Genomic DNA, 15,236 nt, shown 5'->3' with positions numbered 1-15,236 from the left:
GTCCTGAAGCCCCTCTTAAGGAGTCTACTGAAAGGCCCAAGTTATGTCACCTTGATTATGATTCTGAGGTTTTCGTATTGGCTGGCAAAGTCATTTGTTATTGATTAATGGCTATCTTTGGTCATTATCAAACTTGGATCCAGATGTCATATCCAAACTTGGAATGCTGGCTGGGCATGGTGGCTCATCTCTGCAATCTCAACACTTAGGGAGGCCGAGATGAGAGGATTGCTTGAGCACAGGAATTCAAGACCTGCCTGGACAATATAGTGAGACCTTGTCTCTACAAAAAATTTAAAAAGTTAGCCAAGTGTGGTGGTGCACACCTGTAGTTCCAGCTACTTACAAGGCTCAGGCAGGAGGATTGCTTGAACCTGGGGAGTGGAGGTTGCAGTGAGCTGAGATCATGCCACTGCCCTCCAGCCTGGATGACAGAGTGAGACCCTGTCTCAAAACAAAACAAAACAAAACAAAACAAAAACAAACTTGGGGCCAGGTGCGGTGGATCATGCCTGTAATCCTAGCACTTTGGGAGGCTGGGGTGAGTGGATCACCTGAGGTCAGGAGTTTGAGACCAGGCTGGCCAACATAGCAAAACCCCGTCTCTACTAAAAATACAAAAATTAGCTGGGCGTGGTGGCAGTTGCCTATAATCCCAGCTACTAGGGAGGCTGAGGCAGGAGAATTGCTTGAACCTGGGGTGGTGGAGGTTGCAGTGAGCCGAGATAGCGCCACTTTATTCCAGCCTGAGCAAAAGAGCAAAACTCCATCTCAAAACAAAAAACAAAAACAAACAAACAAAAAACCCAAACTTGGAATACTATGTTAGCATCAATAAATCTCAGGTAGTGACACTATAAAATATTTAGTATGGCTTTGGTACAAAATCCTGGCTTACTTGTTGCATTTCTTGATTTTATAGGTGCCTTGAGTGACTGTTTAGGCTGTGCTATGTATTTGTTTTCTTGCTCTATGTTAATATTTTATGATACAATTCATTTTTGGATAATATTTCCCAATGGCTAAGTAGTAAAAAATTTACCCAAACATCTCTTAGTCCAGTCAGAATATTAGTGTTTCCCAAGGGTGGTCTTCATCATACAATAGAATTTACCCCACAGAAGGCACATTTCCACTTTTAACTATAGACGATTTACTACGGATAAATAAGACACATTCTTGAGGCATCATTGACTCTTTCCTTTGATTGAAGACAGAGCTGTTTCACAATGGTCTTAAAAATTAATCAGGATACCTGCATAATGGTGTACTAGCCTCACTTCAAAGACTCCTAGTAGTGGCGTTGAGTTATTTAAGGTCCATTAAGCGTGTTTGTCATGACTCAGAAAGACATGTTCATGAAAAGCTCATTAACTGTGTTTATTGGGTTGACTTCATCCTGTAGAAATAGCTCTGTTATAAATCAAAAAGTCTCAAACAACAGATTTAGATGTTTATTCCTGAGCTTTTTGGAATAGATTAATTCCAAGACAGCTTCTTCTGTATTTTAACTTCCAAATATATTTGAGAGTTTTTACATGAGTTAAATAAGGCACTTACTAAATATAGATAATTGCATCAAAATCCTTAGTTTTGGGATGCTTATGTTTATTGATCCCTCCCTTTGTTTTATTGTTATATTTGTTTTATTATTATAATAATAATTAATATTTTTTATTTGGGGTTGGTGGCATGTGCCAGGTACTTATCAAAGGGCTTGAGATATAAGTATGACAGAACAGATGTGGCTCCTGATCTCATAACACACCTGAAAAGATGCAAGTTTGTTGTATATCTATATTTTGTTTCATAGAATTCCATATATATGTAGGGAGCAATTATTTATTTTGCATATTTATGTGTTGGGAAGCTATTTATATCCATCTTGATATCTCTGCCTTGCTTATAATGTAAGTGTGTGGGTATTCTACATGTCTTTATGTATATAAACACGTACTCATACTGCCAAATAACTTCTAGTAAAATGAGTTATCACAGTATCTACACATTAGCAGGTAGTAATAACTATAAAAAAAGTTGCAGAATATTTTATGAGTTAAAAACATTCCTACTTTTGTTATAGCACAGCAAAGTAGGGTGGCAAGTTTTCACTGAAATTTTCAGGATGAGGCAACTAAGTGTCAGAGAATACAATGACTTGTCTGTTACTCATCGACCATATGATCAGGACTCCAAATGGACTATTTTGGCTCCAAAGTTTCTGTTCTAATCCAATAGAAGACACTTACAAATGCTTTGTAAATATTGACTATAAGACATTATAAATGTCTTTTAGCTTTATGAAGTGTATTATATCATTAAAACAACAGTGAAATGCTGGACTAAATAGGAATGTGTTTGTGAGGAAAACACTTTCCTCTAATTTATTTTTAAAACATGAGTAGAACTCATTGCTCCTGCAGTAGCATTAGCCAACATATTTTTCTTGGTGTTTCCAGCACCAGTTCATGGATGCTAGTTGCCGTGAACATGTATGTATCAGCAGAAAGTGTGAGCCACAATCTCTAGTAGCAATTGCAAACTTCACCCATTAACACAATCAAGCCTTCTATACTTGGCTCTCTCTCTTTTTTTAATTGTATATATGCCCTTGTAACTTTCATATCTTTTGTATTCATTCTATCAGATGAGGTTAATTTTCTCTAGTTTCTCAAGACAGGATTATTTCTGCCATTTTACATAAATAGCATTGGTGTTTAATATGCTCATCATGTACCTAATTTTATTTCTGTTGAAAATGCCTGTTCTCTATAGTAAAGATCTCTGTATGTTATTGGCAATTCAGAATGTACATGTAAAACCAAACTAAAAAACAAAAAACATCAGTAGACCAGTGAGAAATTTAGCCAAGTGTCACAGAGCCAAAATAAGTTATAATTTTTTAACCTTGAGTGAACAATAAAATGCGAATGTAACTTTTAATAGAATTTATAGAATATAAGAATTTGGTAAATCCCATTGAAAACATAAACAATCAAGTTGATAAGATAAACTCTGGTACTATTTATGTAATCTTAATTAAATGAATTAAAATGTATCTATTGTTAAAATATAAAAAGAACCTCTACAACGTAAGACACATTCTAATTTTAAATTAAAAAAAAGAGAAATAATGTAATAAAATAATCTTCCAAATATTAATAGAAAGACTTACAATGAGCAAAACCAACTCCTGGCATCTTTATAAATTTATTTATTTATTCATCCATCATATACTTATTGAGTTCCTTAACAGCAAATAGAACAAAGTCTGTGCCCTTAAACAGCTTAAACTTTATTGGAAGACAGATTCTTATAAAACATAAATAAGGCTGAGTGCAGTGGCTCATGCCTGTAATCCCAGCAATCTGGGAGGATGTGAGAGGATTGCTTGAGACCAGGAGGTTGAGGCTGCAGTGAGCTGAGATTGTGCCACTGCATTCCAGCCTGGACAACAAAGCAAGAACCTGTCTCTAAAAACAGACAAGCCGTGAATAAGCAAAATAATTTCAGATTTTGGTGATTGCTTGAAGGAAATAAACAGAAAGATAAGATGGAGCATTAGTTAAGGCAACCACTTTGGGTGGGCTGCTTGGAAAGGGACTCTCAGAAAAGGTCATTTTTAACTGAAGGATCAGGAACGATGGCTCTGTAAAGATCAGGGAGACACGTGTTCTAGGCAGAGAGAACAAGTAAGAAGGCCAAAAGATATTGATTGAGGACATGGAGTGAGATGATACTGGGAAGGAAGGAAAGGACTAGAGTATTCCAGATACAACAGGCTATAGCCAGGACTCTGGCTCATCTTGGAAGAGCCATTGAAAATGTTAAGCAGAGGAGTGAAAAGATCTAATTTATGTTTTTAAAAGATCTGACGGTTGTGTGGATAATGTTTAGTGGAGCAGTGAATAGAGTGGCTGGGAGACCAAGTTCCTGCAGTGATTTGGATGTAAGGCATCAGGGTTGTAGACTCAGAGGGGAGGCAGTGGAGATGGTAAGGAATCGATGCAGCAGAGCCAACAGGACTTGGGGAAAGAAATGAAGGAATTGGGACAAACGTCAGCTCTAGAAGACTTACAGAACTAACAGAGCACAAACCTTAATGAAACAGAAATCAAACTAAAGAGCCAAGAATGACTTACTTCAAGTTAATCACGTTTCCATTCTGCACCTGAGGAGTGAGACTCCCACACCTGACTCAGGAATTCCATAGGCTCAGTCTACCTGGGTTATGGTTTAGATTTTGTCCAAGACTTTTTAAATAAAAATATCTAGCTATAGATCGTTTCTCCCAAGCTGGAGCTATATCTTACTTCTCTGTTCCCAACACATAGTGTAGTGCCCCTCACACTAGAGTAAGCTAAAGTTGATCAAATTCAACATTAGTTTCTACTTTCAGTTTCCCTCAGCAGATGTAAATTTTTAAAGGGTCTACTATGTGCCAAGTACTCTGTTGGAGTTTTTACTAAAAAATGGAACTCATACCTACATTTGGAATATTTTAAAACTTGTGTTCTTTCATGATCCTATGATGCCTCATTAATCAGAAAACATACCTTGATAACTCATATATATATATATATACATATAAACTCTAAATGTATATATTTTTTGGCTTCTAGAACGTCAGTAGAAAGATTAGTAAAAAATCATGACAGAAATATAAAGACAAATTGAAGGAATGTATTTATTTATTCGTGATAAAATAATAAAGGTACTAAGTGTTCTAAATAAATAACTGTGCCATCCCATAGGAGTATACTGTCTAGGGGATCATGAAAACATCAGATTACTCAGGACAGAAATCTGGTATAGATAAAATACCAAAATCGGTATAGATAAATGGCTGATTGTGTGTTTATTAAAGCACTGCAAAATACTATACCATGTATAGAAAGGTGAAAAATGATGGATCAAAACTAAGATTGATAGATTGCATGTTTCTGATCTTGAGGAAAGGAGAAGAAAATAAATGTGAGAGAAATGGGAATATTCTTTGCCCACATTCTCAGTCAGCAGTGATGCTTGTAAAATAGAGTCTTGGCACCACTCCACCTCTCCCAAACACATTCTGGAGGCATGAGAAGTGCCTTTTGAAGAAACCCTCTCAGATTATTTTGATACAAGTTGATAATGGACCATACTTTGGGAAATGCAGATTTAGTCCAGTCTCTATCTTCTGAATCAGTGTGAGATTCATAAAGGAATATGGTTATCCAAAGTTGCATCAGTCATTTTCATTAGTTCTTAGGGTAGATCACAGTCTCTTCTTTGATACTTAGATTTAAATTTCCAGCTTCAGCCTTAGACCTGCTAACAACACTCATCATTGCTATTTATCTTCTAGAATCACAACCACAGCTGCCTGCATGATGGACCTAAGGAGGTACCCACTGGATGAACAAAACTGCACCTTGGAAATTGAGAGCTGTAAGTCGTTCTGAGAATCCAGCTAGACTGGACTCTGCTTTAAGGTTCTTAACGCAGAGGCCTCCAGTCCTGGCTCATGTCCAGACCACAGGCCCTGCAAAGGTTCTGCTAGCCCAACTAAATTTGGTTGAGGGAAGCATTGACAGCATCTTTTCTCAGTTATGCTGCCACCCTCTTAGTTTCATCCCTAAATCTTCGCGAGAGATATTTAGGGAAGAAATAATCTGGCAATAAAAGGAATATGCTAACAGCCTGGAAGGAGACCAAGGGCTATTTCAGGCATTTAAAATATGGAATTGGTGCAAACAGTTACAACAGACTTTGGAAAATAGGTGGAGGTGGCAGAGTGTCACAAGTTGTCCTGTCTTTGCCTCTCATAAACTTTCTATCTTTGTAATTGCAAAATAAATGTGGTCTTTCAGATTAGTTAAAACATTCATAGAGTAAGGTTTTATAGAATGTTTTCTGTTGTTGTTTCAAGGGACTATTTTCAGTCTCTAAAGTATATTTTTTGCTGAAGGCCATCTGATGAGCAAGATTGTGAGTGTGTGTGTGTGTGTGTGTGTGTGTGTGTGAATTCTGTTTACTGTGCTGACCTGTTTTGCAATGTGCTTGCTTTCCTAGGCCATGATTTCAGCGTCCACATTGATGATTCAGTCAGCTGCCCTATTGGGTGGGCTAAAATGGTGGTTTTATAACGCATCTCCATTTTGGAGGTCACATAGGGAGGTGGTTTGAGGTAGAAGAACATTTTGAGTCTCTGTCACTTCTTTGCAATGTTTCCATACTTCATCTCACTAAATCTTTATCCCACTAAATAATTGGAAGCTGACAATTTTATATCCAGAATTCTAAACAATGAGTAACTGGACTGCTGTAAGGGTACTCTTAGCCTTTATGAGGAGTTCTAGCTCTGGCAAGCAGCATGACTAAATCATTGCTGTGAGCAGAAATATGGCATTTGTGACACATTGTGGATATTTTTGCGCAATTTAAAAGATAGCTTCTGGGGTAATTAAATTACATGTATTTTTGAAGAAACTGATTGCATACTTGTATTTCCAATCATCATTATTTTCAAATTATATTTTTGCCTTACAGAACTAGTTAATGAAATTAGTCCATAGGATTTCAATGATTAACTTTATGTAAATATTTTTAGGATAGCATTGCATGTTGCATTTTCTAAATTTATGGCTACAATTTAGAAAGCATAATAATGTTTTACAAAGTTCAAATTCTTTTGTAATTTCACATTGTTGATGTAAGTATATGCTGAAATAAGCACGTTGCTATGTACCACTCATGAATTTCTGTGATGAAAGTATGTTTTGTTCCAGTTTTGGTATATGTGCTGTCAGAGAGGGCAAAAGAGCATTTTTTTGTGGGAAAGTTATTCTGGGATATCAAATAATCACAGTTGTAGGTAGGTGAAGGACTTTCATGGATATTATTTCATTTGAGCCTTCCACAACCCTCTCAGATAAGTAAACAAGGCCTCTTTATTTTAAAGAATGGATGCCTAATGATGCAGGCAACACCCAAGTGTTTTCTGTTATTAAATTATAATTTTGACTCAAATATTTAAAAATTAACATGATAATTCTTTAGGCTTTACATATCTCACTTCAATTCACAATCACCTTGTTAAATAAGGTCGATATTAATATTTCCGTCTTTACAACTATAGGAAATCAAAATCAAGGAGGTAAGGTGATTTGTTCAAGATCATTCAGCCACTTAGTGGTACAGTGGCTCTGTGCTGATTTGGAAGATAGCTGACTTAGAAAAGACACTGATTTTGGAGGGACCAGATTAACAGACCCTTATTCTAAAACCCCTTAGTCTAAAAAGCAAGAAATAGCCTGGCCTTATGGAAAATTGGGACTTATTCATATTTAGACTGTTAGCAAATCATTGCTACAGAGAATTAGATATGGTGTTATATTAATAATATACATGATATCCAGGCTTTATTGTTGTAAATAGGTTGTTTACTAACTAAACATATTGATGTGAATTTAGGATCCCATTCCTTAAACTACTAGTTCTCCAATTGATGCTTCTCATTCTGCCTTATTCATTCATTCCTTTACTTTAATCATACCCTAGGCATTCATTCATTCTCATTCTCTTTCTCCCATCTGTCTTCCTCTCTCATCTTTCCCATCCCATCTCCCCCCCATCTCTGTCTTTATCCTTCTCTCTGTCCTTCTCCCTCCTCCTTCCCTCTGTTTTTCCCTCCCTCTGGCAAATGAAAATTAACCTAACTGTGGCATTGCTAAATTATTAATACCTTGTCAGCATATCAACAATCAGTACATTGGGTCAGTTCAGGAGAGGATAACATAACCTGACTCTTGGCAGCTTGGAGTTGGGGAACATTAGGATTGAGCTAATTGTTCATTCATTCATTCACTCAGGAATGTATTTGTTCATTAAATTGTTATTGAACACTAATCTTTTACCAGGTATCGTAATAAGCGCTAAAGATCTAATAGTGAATAGCAATATGCAATATCCCTGGCCTCCTTTATTAAGGTGTGAGAGATAGATATATAGATTGTATATCACAAATCTGACATGCTTTAGACCAGAAATGTTTTGAACTTCAGATTGTTTCAGATTTTAGAATATTTGCAATATATTTGTAAGTAGTATATTACCATACTTCGCAGTTGAGCCTCCCTAATCCAAAATCTGAAGTGCTCCAATGAGCATTTTATTTGAGTGTCATGCCAGCACTCAAATTGATTTGGATTTTGGAGCCTTTCATATTTCAGATTTTTGGATTAAGGATACTCAATGTCTAATTTAAGTCAATACTTGCATGAATATAAAATTGCATTGCTAAAAACTGCTGCCAAGATGAAGTACTTAGTTCTATAGCATCTTAAAGAGAGGCTGTTTAAAGCAAGCCTTGAAATAAAGTACTGAGGGCTCTAGAAGGTTAATATGGACTACATCGACTTCATAACTTTTCTTAAATATACAGGGATGGGGGATGTTTCATAGAATTCTTGAAATTTGCAGAATTAAATGGGTCTTGATAATATTTATCACTATGAAGGCCATGAAACTTAACTGCTAAAATTGAAAGGAGATATCCATTCCTAGGCATTTTCCAATTCTGTCTCCTAAAGCCACCTTTTACTTACATGTTGCCGTTACCTGTGTGGTCAGAGGCAACTCACCATATTTTGTCTACATAGCGTGCATTGTGTTTATATCTCTCTCTGAAACTTTTAGTACAGGTTGGGAAAGGGACGCTGGAATACTGCCTATTTTTCTAGGGTAATGTCACCCAAAAAGCACCAAACAACAACAAAGTTATGCCCAAGCCTACATAAACAAAGTTCTTTTGAATGTACTTGCTGTTTAGGAATGAGTTCTAGTACAGAAATAGTGAATCTTCCCAGGTGTGCCAATGCTTTGGGACTCTGATGCTGCCAAGTATAATTTAGAACTGTTAGTACAAATCAAAGATTTCTCTCTTTAAAAAAAAATAAGTTTTAATCACATTGTCAGGAGGACATTGAAACTCATTACACTGCGAGGCCACTTAATATGTCCCATCCAGACATAAAAAATAGTGAAAAGGAGGTGCTGAAAGTATTATATATCTTTGAAATGGAAATAGTCAGGGGGATACTCAGCTGTATTCTGTGCCAGCTCAGCTACACGATACCAATGTCAACTACATGGCCTCATTATGCCCCCTCCTCCCTCCCTCAGGAGAAAAGCTGCCTTATCTGGTCTTCACTCTGGTTCCAGGTTTTCCACTTAGGGCGTGTGAACCGCTTGTCTGAAAAGGAAGAAGGAACTCTCTAAACTAAACCCATTGATAAGCTGCTGAAATTACTAAAATTCCAAAGGATCATTTCTTGTTCATTCATTATGTGTTTTTGTCTCATCTTATCTCGGAGTAAGTTGGACTGGCCAGAGTCAGTGTCTCAGAGAAGAAGCTTAGTGTTCTCATTTTCAACATTGTGGATTTTTCAGTCAATCTCAGCCATAGTGGGATCTACGAAGAAGTAGAAGACATAAAACTTTATCAGCAGCTCTTTCACAGGCACCTTCACAGGGATACACAAAGTGTTTACTGAGACAGCCAGTCAGGCATCTCCTTCTAAGATTTAGAAAAAGAAAAAAGTCCTACACACTCCCCTTTGTGACAGCATCAGAAACCAATTGTTGCTGGCCTCTCAGAGTGACTGATTACCTGAGAGACACTGGCAAAGTCATTCCCTTAGTAGACCCTCTTTCTTCAGGGGTAAAATGGAAACACCTAACACAGGGGATTGTTATGAAGCTCACATGAAGTCCTTTAGACAAAGAATCTAACACATTGCTTTGGTCCATGGTAGACATCTAATAAATAGCAACTTCAGCAATTAATAATTATTATAACTATAATAATCCCAGTTTTGGTTGTTATATTTTAAAAGTCCCATACTGCCACGGATTGCACTAATTATGAGATTAGTAAACCTAGCCGAGGAGACCCAGAGCCCAACATCACCCTTCTCAACCTCCGTAGATTTTATTCTGGCCCTTGCTTTGACATTCCAATTAAGTCTCATTTTCTGTAGTGCTATCTACTTCCTCATAGAATGTTTTAGCCAGCTGTGACTACAGCAGTATAAAGTGCAAATTAATTTATTTTACTTTGTAGGGAAAAGAATTAATAGCTAGCTTCAAAATCCAAAGATGGATATTTTAAAACATTTTGACATCTGGATTTTGATTAAGTGAAAGAACAGCCCATTTATAAATATAATCCCTTCAAGGTTTTATTAACATTTCAATTGGCCAAGGAAGGCAATCAACCCTGGTGGTCATCTAAAGCCTATTTGATTGATATAGCAAAAGGTACTTGTGAGTGTGTGAGAGTGTTTTGGTACAAGCATCTCTTTTTCTTAGAGTATGCACCATGCTTTAGGAAGGCAGAAGATAGAAATATGCCTGTTGTGTTACTGAATTCCAATTTGTATATTATATAAAGACAACATGTTGTTGGGTCATTGATGGAATAAAGGCTGTATTTTCTTTATTCAACAATTTTATTCTAAATCATCCTTGTCGAAGAGGTCAGTATAGACTGATACATTGAAGCATTTGAGGTATTACATCCAAATTTATTATAGCAAGGAGCTAATATATTTTTGTATTGGGTTATGCTATATATTCACTAATATTTCAATAAACATAAATGCAGTATTTTTAATAACTTAAAAAAATGAAAAGTGCATTGTGTTTCTCCACCCCCAGGTAAACATCGATAGCACCTTAGAGTATAACAGTAGTCTCAAAACATCTGTAACAGAGGAAGTAGTGAGCAGGTGGGGCTCTTTGCAAATGTGGTGTAGTATTAAGAGGGTATTGTTTGAATAGAGATAGACTTGTCTATTATGGTTTCCTCAAGCTAACTAAACAGGTCACTTAGCTTCTTCAAGCTGCAGTTTCTCATTTGTACAATATTGTGACCCTTAAAGGTAATAAGATAATCAAGATAGAGATCTTTGTGCAATGCTTGGTACTGATATTTCCATAAGTAGCAGCTGTTATCATTATAGCATCATCATTATCATTATGAAATTACTGCTGGAATACTATGCTCAGTTAGAGTTACATTTTAAGAGGGATATTTAGCAATCAGAACAACCAAAATATGAATGATATATAAACCATGGAGTCTGGAAAGCCAGTAGAAGGAACTGGAGTGATGGACGGAACATTTACCGTGAGGAAGGAACACTGAGGCTAGGAAGGATGGCAGTGGTTGAACAGGATAACTATTTTCAAATAAATGCAGAATTTCCTCTTAAGGAAAGAGAGTAGACTCTGTGTACCCTAAGGACAAAATTGACTAATGGTAAAAGATGCCAAAAGGCAATTTTTGGCTGAAAGTTAAAAAAAGAAAAGTTCATAGCAGTTACAGCTGGTGAAAAATCAGATGGGCTGCCGTATTCTGTGAAACCATTTGCTGGGAATAAAGGAATTATTTCACTGAGCAAGTGATGGGATTACATGATCTCTAAGTAGCTGTAGGTTAAGGGTTACTTGGCACAAGCAAAAATATGTAGGACTTCAGTTAAAGGACAACTAGGCAGGCCCTGGTTTATGTTAGGATGCAGATCCCATATGCATATACCTCTGAGAGCAATGCTATTTAGGAAAAGATGAAAATCACATCCCTGCTAAAATTTAAAGTAGAACAGCGTATGTGTTCTGCTGATGGTCTGTTGTTGTTTAGCTAGCAATCTTTCTTCTCTCAGATTTTCCTCATAGGAATACATCTCACACTTGTGTCTATGAGGAAAAAGGCTAAAACCCTAATATTTTTCTGTCTTTCTGAATAATCTAAACCTTCTTGAATATTTTGATCTTCTTAAGGCTCAACAGAAGAGAAGGTATGTGTGCATGTGTCTGTTCATGTATGTGTGTGAAAGGGGGGTGTAAAGTGGAGGTGTCACATAATGAAGCTGATAAATATTTTAGGTGATCTTTGAGTTATTTTAAATTAGAAAAATACTACTGTAAAACTACAGTGAAGCTTAGTTATAATTATTTATTGGGAAAAAAGCAAAGTGCACTGCAAATGCTCCATGGTGTCACTGCATACAAATTTAATTTGCATCACTGTCCTATTTTGATATTTTCTTGAATTGTGTCCAGTGTTGTGGAAGTGGGAAATTTATTTTCCATCCTTGCTGTGTGAAGATACTTTGTCGGAATGTGGTCTTTGTTTAACAGTTGGTCCCTCATGACCATAGACAAGTGCTTGGATGTGCATGTTGAACCTCTGGCATTTCCTGTGGATATTTCTGACCTTGACGTATATCTGGACTTGAAGACTCTGCCTTTTCAATTTTTCCAATATTAGAAAGTAAACTAGCGACTTGGGTATAAAGGATATGTCTTAATATTGAATATTAAAAATAACACAAGGAAATCCTTTCTATCTAAAGTGTTCTTTCCCCTAGTAAAGAGAAATCATATTTGTTTAATGTCCTCTTTTAATGTCTCTGTTTTCTCCCTCTGAGGTTTGCACTAAATAGATTGTTGGTCTCCTACATAAATCTGCCATGGATCTGAACTGAAATTTTCAATTCTTATCTTCCAGATTGCTAATATTTATTTTATTCTAAAGAAATTATTATTGGTAAATGTTTTGGGAGTCACGTTTTCAGTTTCTAAGAACTCTTCCTTATTATGTGGTTACTCATTTTCCATAGTCACTTGTTCTCATGGAATGTCCTTTTGGTTTTAAACATGAAAATTTAAGTTATTTTACATGTTTTCTGCTATGTTTCTCTTTCTTTTTGTGACGATGTATGTTGGCTTATCTTGGTCTTTCTTTTTTCATGCTGATGATTTTCTTCAGATGTCTGCTAATCTTGGAATTCATTTCATGTTTGTAAATAAAAGACTAATTTGACCAGATCAGGTCTCTCATATGGGTTTTTAAAACCTATATGCATTTCCTCAGCACTTTTACATGATGGTTTCCATAGCCAGCCTCTTTGCTGAAGAGGATGGTACAGGAGGAGACCTGGGCATGTCACCAGTCTCCCTCTTTAAGAGAGCGTACTAGGACCTTTCACAGATAACCACAACTTTCATCTGGGCCTCCTGCACTTCAGATTATTTCACTCTCACTCCTAGGAGGAAATGGGATTCATTTTTCCCCTCTATTTATAGAAATGCCCAGAGCTATCTGAAACTCTGTCCTGATTCTCTTCAGTCCAATATCTAAATTAGGAGCTAGGCAGCCCCCACTTTGTTAAGGGGCTTTCTTACGTTGTAATCCTGGGTTAAATAACCACAGCCAGTTGTAGGAGAGAAAGAGAACCAGTCTGTCAGATCCATGGACACGCTCTCACGTTGAACTTGCTGACTGAGTTTGGCAATTCTCTAGGGCATACGTTCTCAACCTTGCTGCATATTATAAAATCACTGGGGATTTTTTTTTAATTCAAATGATCAGGCCACACCACAGGCCTATTAAATTAGCAATTTTAGAAGTTCTTCAGGTGACTATAATGAACAGCCAGCATTGGGAATGAGTGTTCTGGAACGTGATTCTCACATGTGAATGGGCAGGAGAATCTCCTGGAGGGCTTATTAAAACCCACATTGCTGGGGCCCCATCTCCAGGCTTTCTAACTCAGTGGACCTGGGTGAGGTCTGAGAATGTGCATTTCTAACAAATTCCCAGGCCATACAGATACTGCTGGTGCAGGGACCACAGCTTGAAAGTCACTGCTCTGGACTTTAGTGGGAAGATTGGCTCTCTCCTTAGCCCTGCTTCATCCAAATCCTTTTTTAGGTTGATGTTTCTCTTTTTAATTTTTGAATCTATGTAACCTCATTTACATTCTAACTTTTCTACATTTTTCAATATTTTTGGCTGAATGATGGCATACTTTTCCATTTTGTAATGCTAGTATGGATTTATTACTATTCCTTCCTTTTAGAGTTATTCCTGTGAGATTGGAGTGGGCGGGAAAGGTAAATATGCTGTCATAAACTGGAACTCACTTTTTTAAATACACATATTAATGTTTAACTGCACATGCAATATTTAACCTCATTTTAAAAATTTCAGTGTTATCACATATATCTTATTTTCTGAAATATTCTTTAGAATATAATTTGCAGTTCCTCCCTAGTATCTACGTTTAAATGAACCGTAATTTCTGTAACCAGTTGCCTGTTTTAGAGCATAAATTATTTCTATTGTGTTTCTATTTTAAGTGTTATAATTTGTATATGATTGAGGCTGTATCATTAAATACAACCATGATTTTATATGTATGAATGTATATATATGTGTACAGAAACATAAATTTTTATATAATATATATAACTATTCTATTCTATATGGTATGTAAAATTAAATGTAAATTAATTAAACTTAAGTAAAACTATAAATTTAATGCCTCATTTACAGGAGGCATATTTTCATGTGCTCAATAGCCACATGTAACAAGTGGCTGCCATACTGGACAGTAGAGACAAATAGAACATTTCCATCATCTCAGAAAAGTCTGCTGAATACACTAATATATAAGATGAACGCATAGAAGTTGAATTTTCACATCATAGAGAATATATAATTGAAATACTCAGTTTGCACGTCATAGAGAATATACAATTGGATATTGTGCCATAGGAAATTTTCTACTTAAACTTCCAGGATGAATGTTTTATGGTATCACTTCTTTAGACTTGGTTTACATTCATGACATTTGATGCGACTTGAATGTTACATGGGCAGCATTTTTTCTAATGTAAAATTAATGGGTTAAAGGCAGATATAATTTAATACTTGAGGCATTACAATTATTGTACAAGGTAAGCCTTGAACAGATCTTATAGCAGTGCAGGGTATCTATTTTATAAGGTATCACTATGGCAAATAACTATTTTCTACCCTTAAATACTATCGGTTGTAAGTTTCACTATTATATTAATAAGAATAATGAAATCCTGCCCTGAATGTATTCATCTCTTGGTAGATATATTCTACGCATTCCTCATGTAAAGGGGACCCCAAGTACATTTAGAATTGAAATATAGTTATTTTTGTATTTGCAAATTATTATTTTACTATTTCTAAGTGGAAAAACCAGAAAGAAACATAATTCATAATGTTATCAAATTACTATCTCCCACTCTCAAAGTGAAAACCCACCTTCTGGGTTCATTTCCCTCAAGACACCATTAGACTGTTTCTGATATAGTGTGCAAAGTGAAATAGTTAATGAAGGGCATGTGTATACCATAATAACTGCTGGCCC

At 36.1% G+C, this 15,236-nt stretch overlaps 1 protein-coding gene across 3 annotated transcripts in view; it reads left to right on the top strand.

The window, feature by feature from the left end:
• The window catches only part of GABRB2 (gamma-aminobutyric acid type A receptor subunit beta2), a 259,825-nt gene that overhangs the window by 131,785 nt on the left and 112,804 nt on the right, over window positions 1-15,236 (top strand). For all 3 annotated transcript variants that reach the window (XM_002816158.5, XM_054556184.2, XM_054556185.2), the window contains exon 6: window positions 5,348-5,430. In XM_002816158.5, the coding sequence (XP_002816204.1) occupies window positions 5,348-5,430 (83 nt within the window). The remainder of the gene's footprint in view (window positions 1-5,347; window positions 5,431-15,236) is intronic.

Source organism: Pongo abelii, chromosome 4, assembly GCF_028885655.2.
Source record: "Pongo abelii isolate AG06213 chromosome 4, NHGRI_mPonAbe1-v2.0_pri, whole genome shotgun sequence".
Lineage (NCBI taxonomy): Eukaryota > Metazoa > Chordata > Mammalia > Primates > Hominidae > Pongo > Pongo abelii.
The sequence above is the reverse complement of the archived record's forward strand: the minus strand, read 5'-3'. Positions and strand labels throughout refer to the sequence as shown.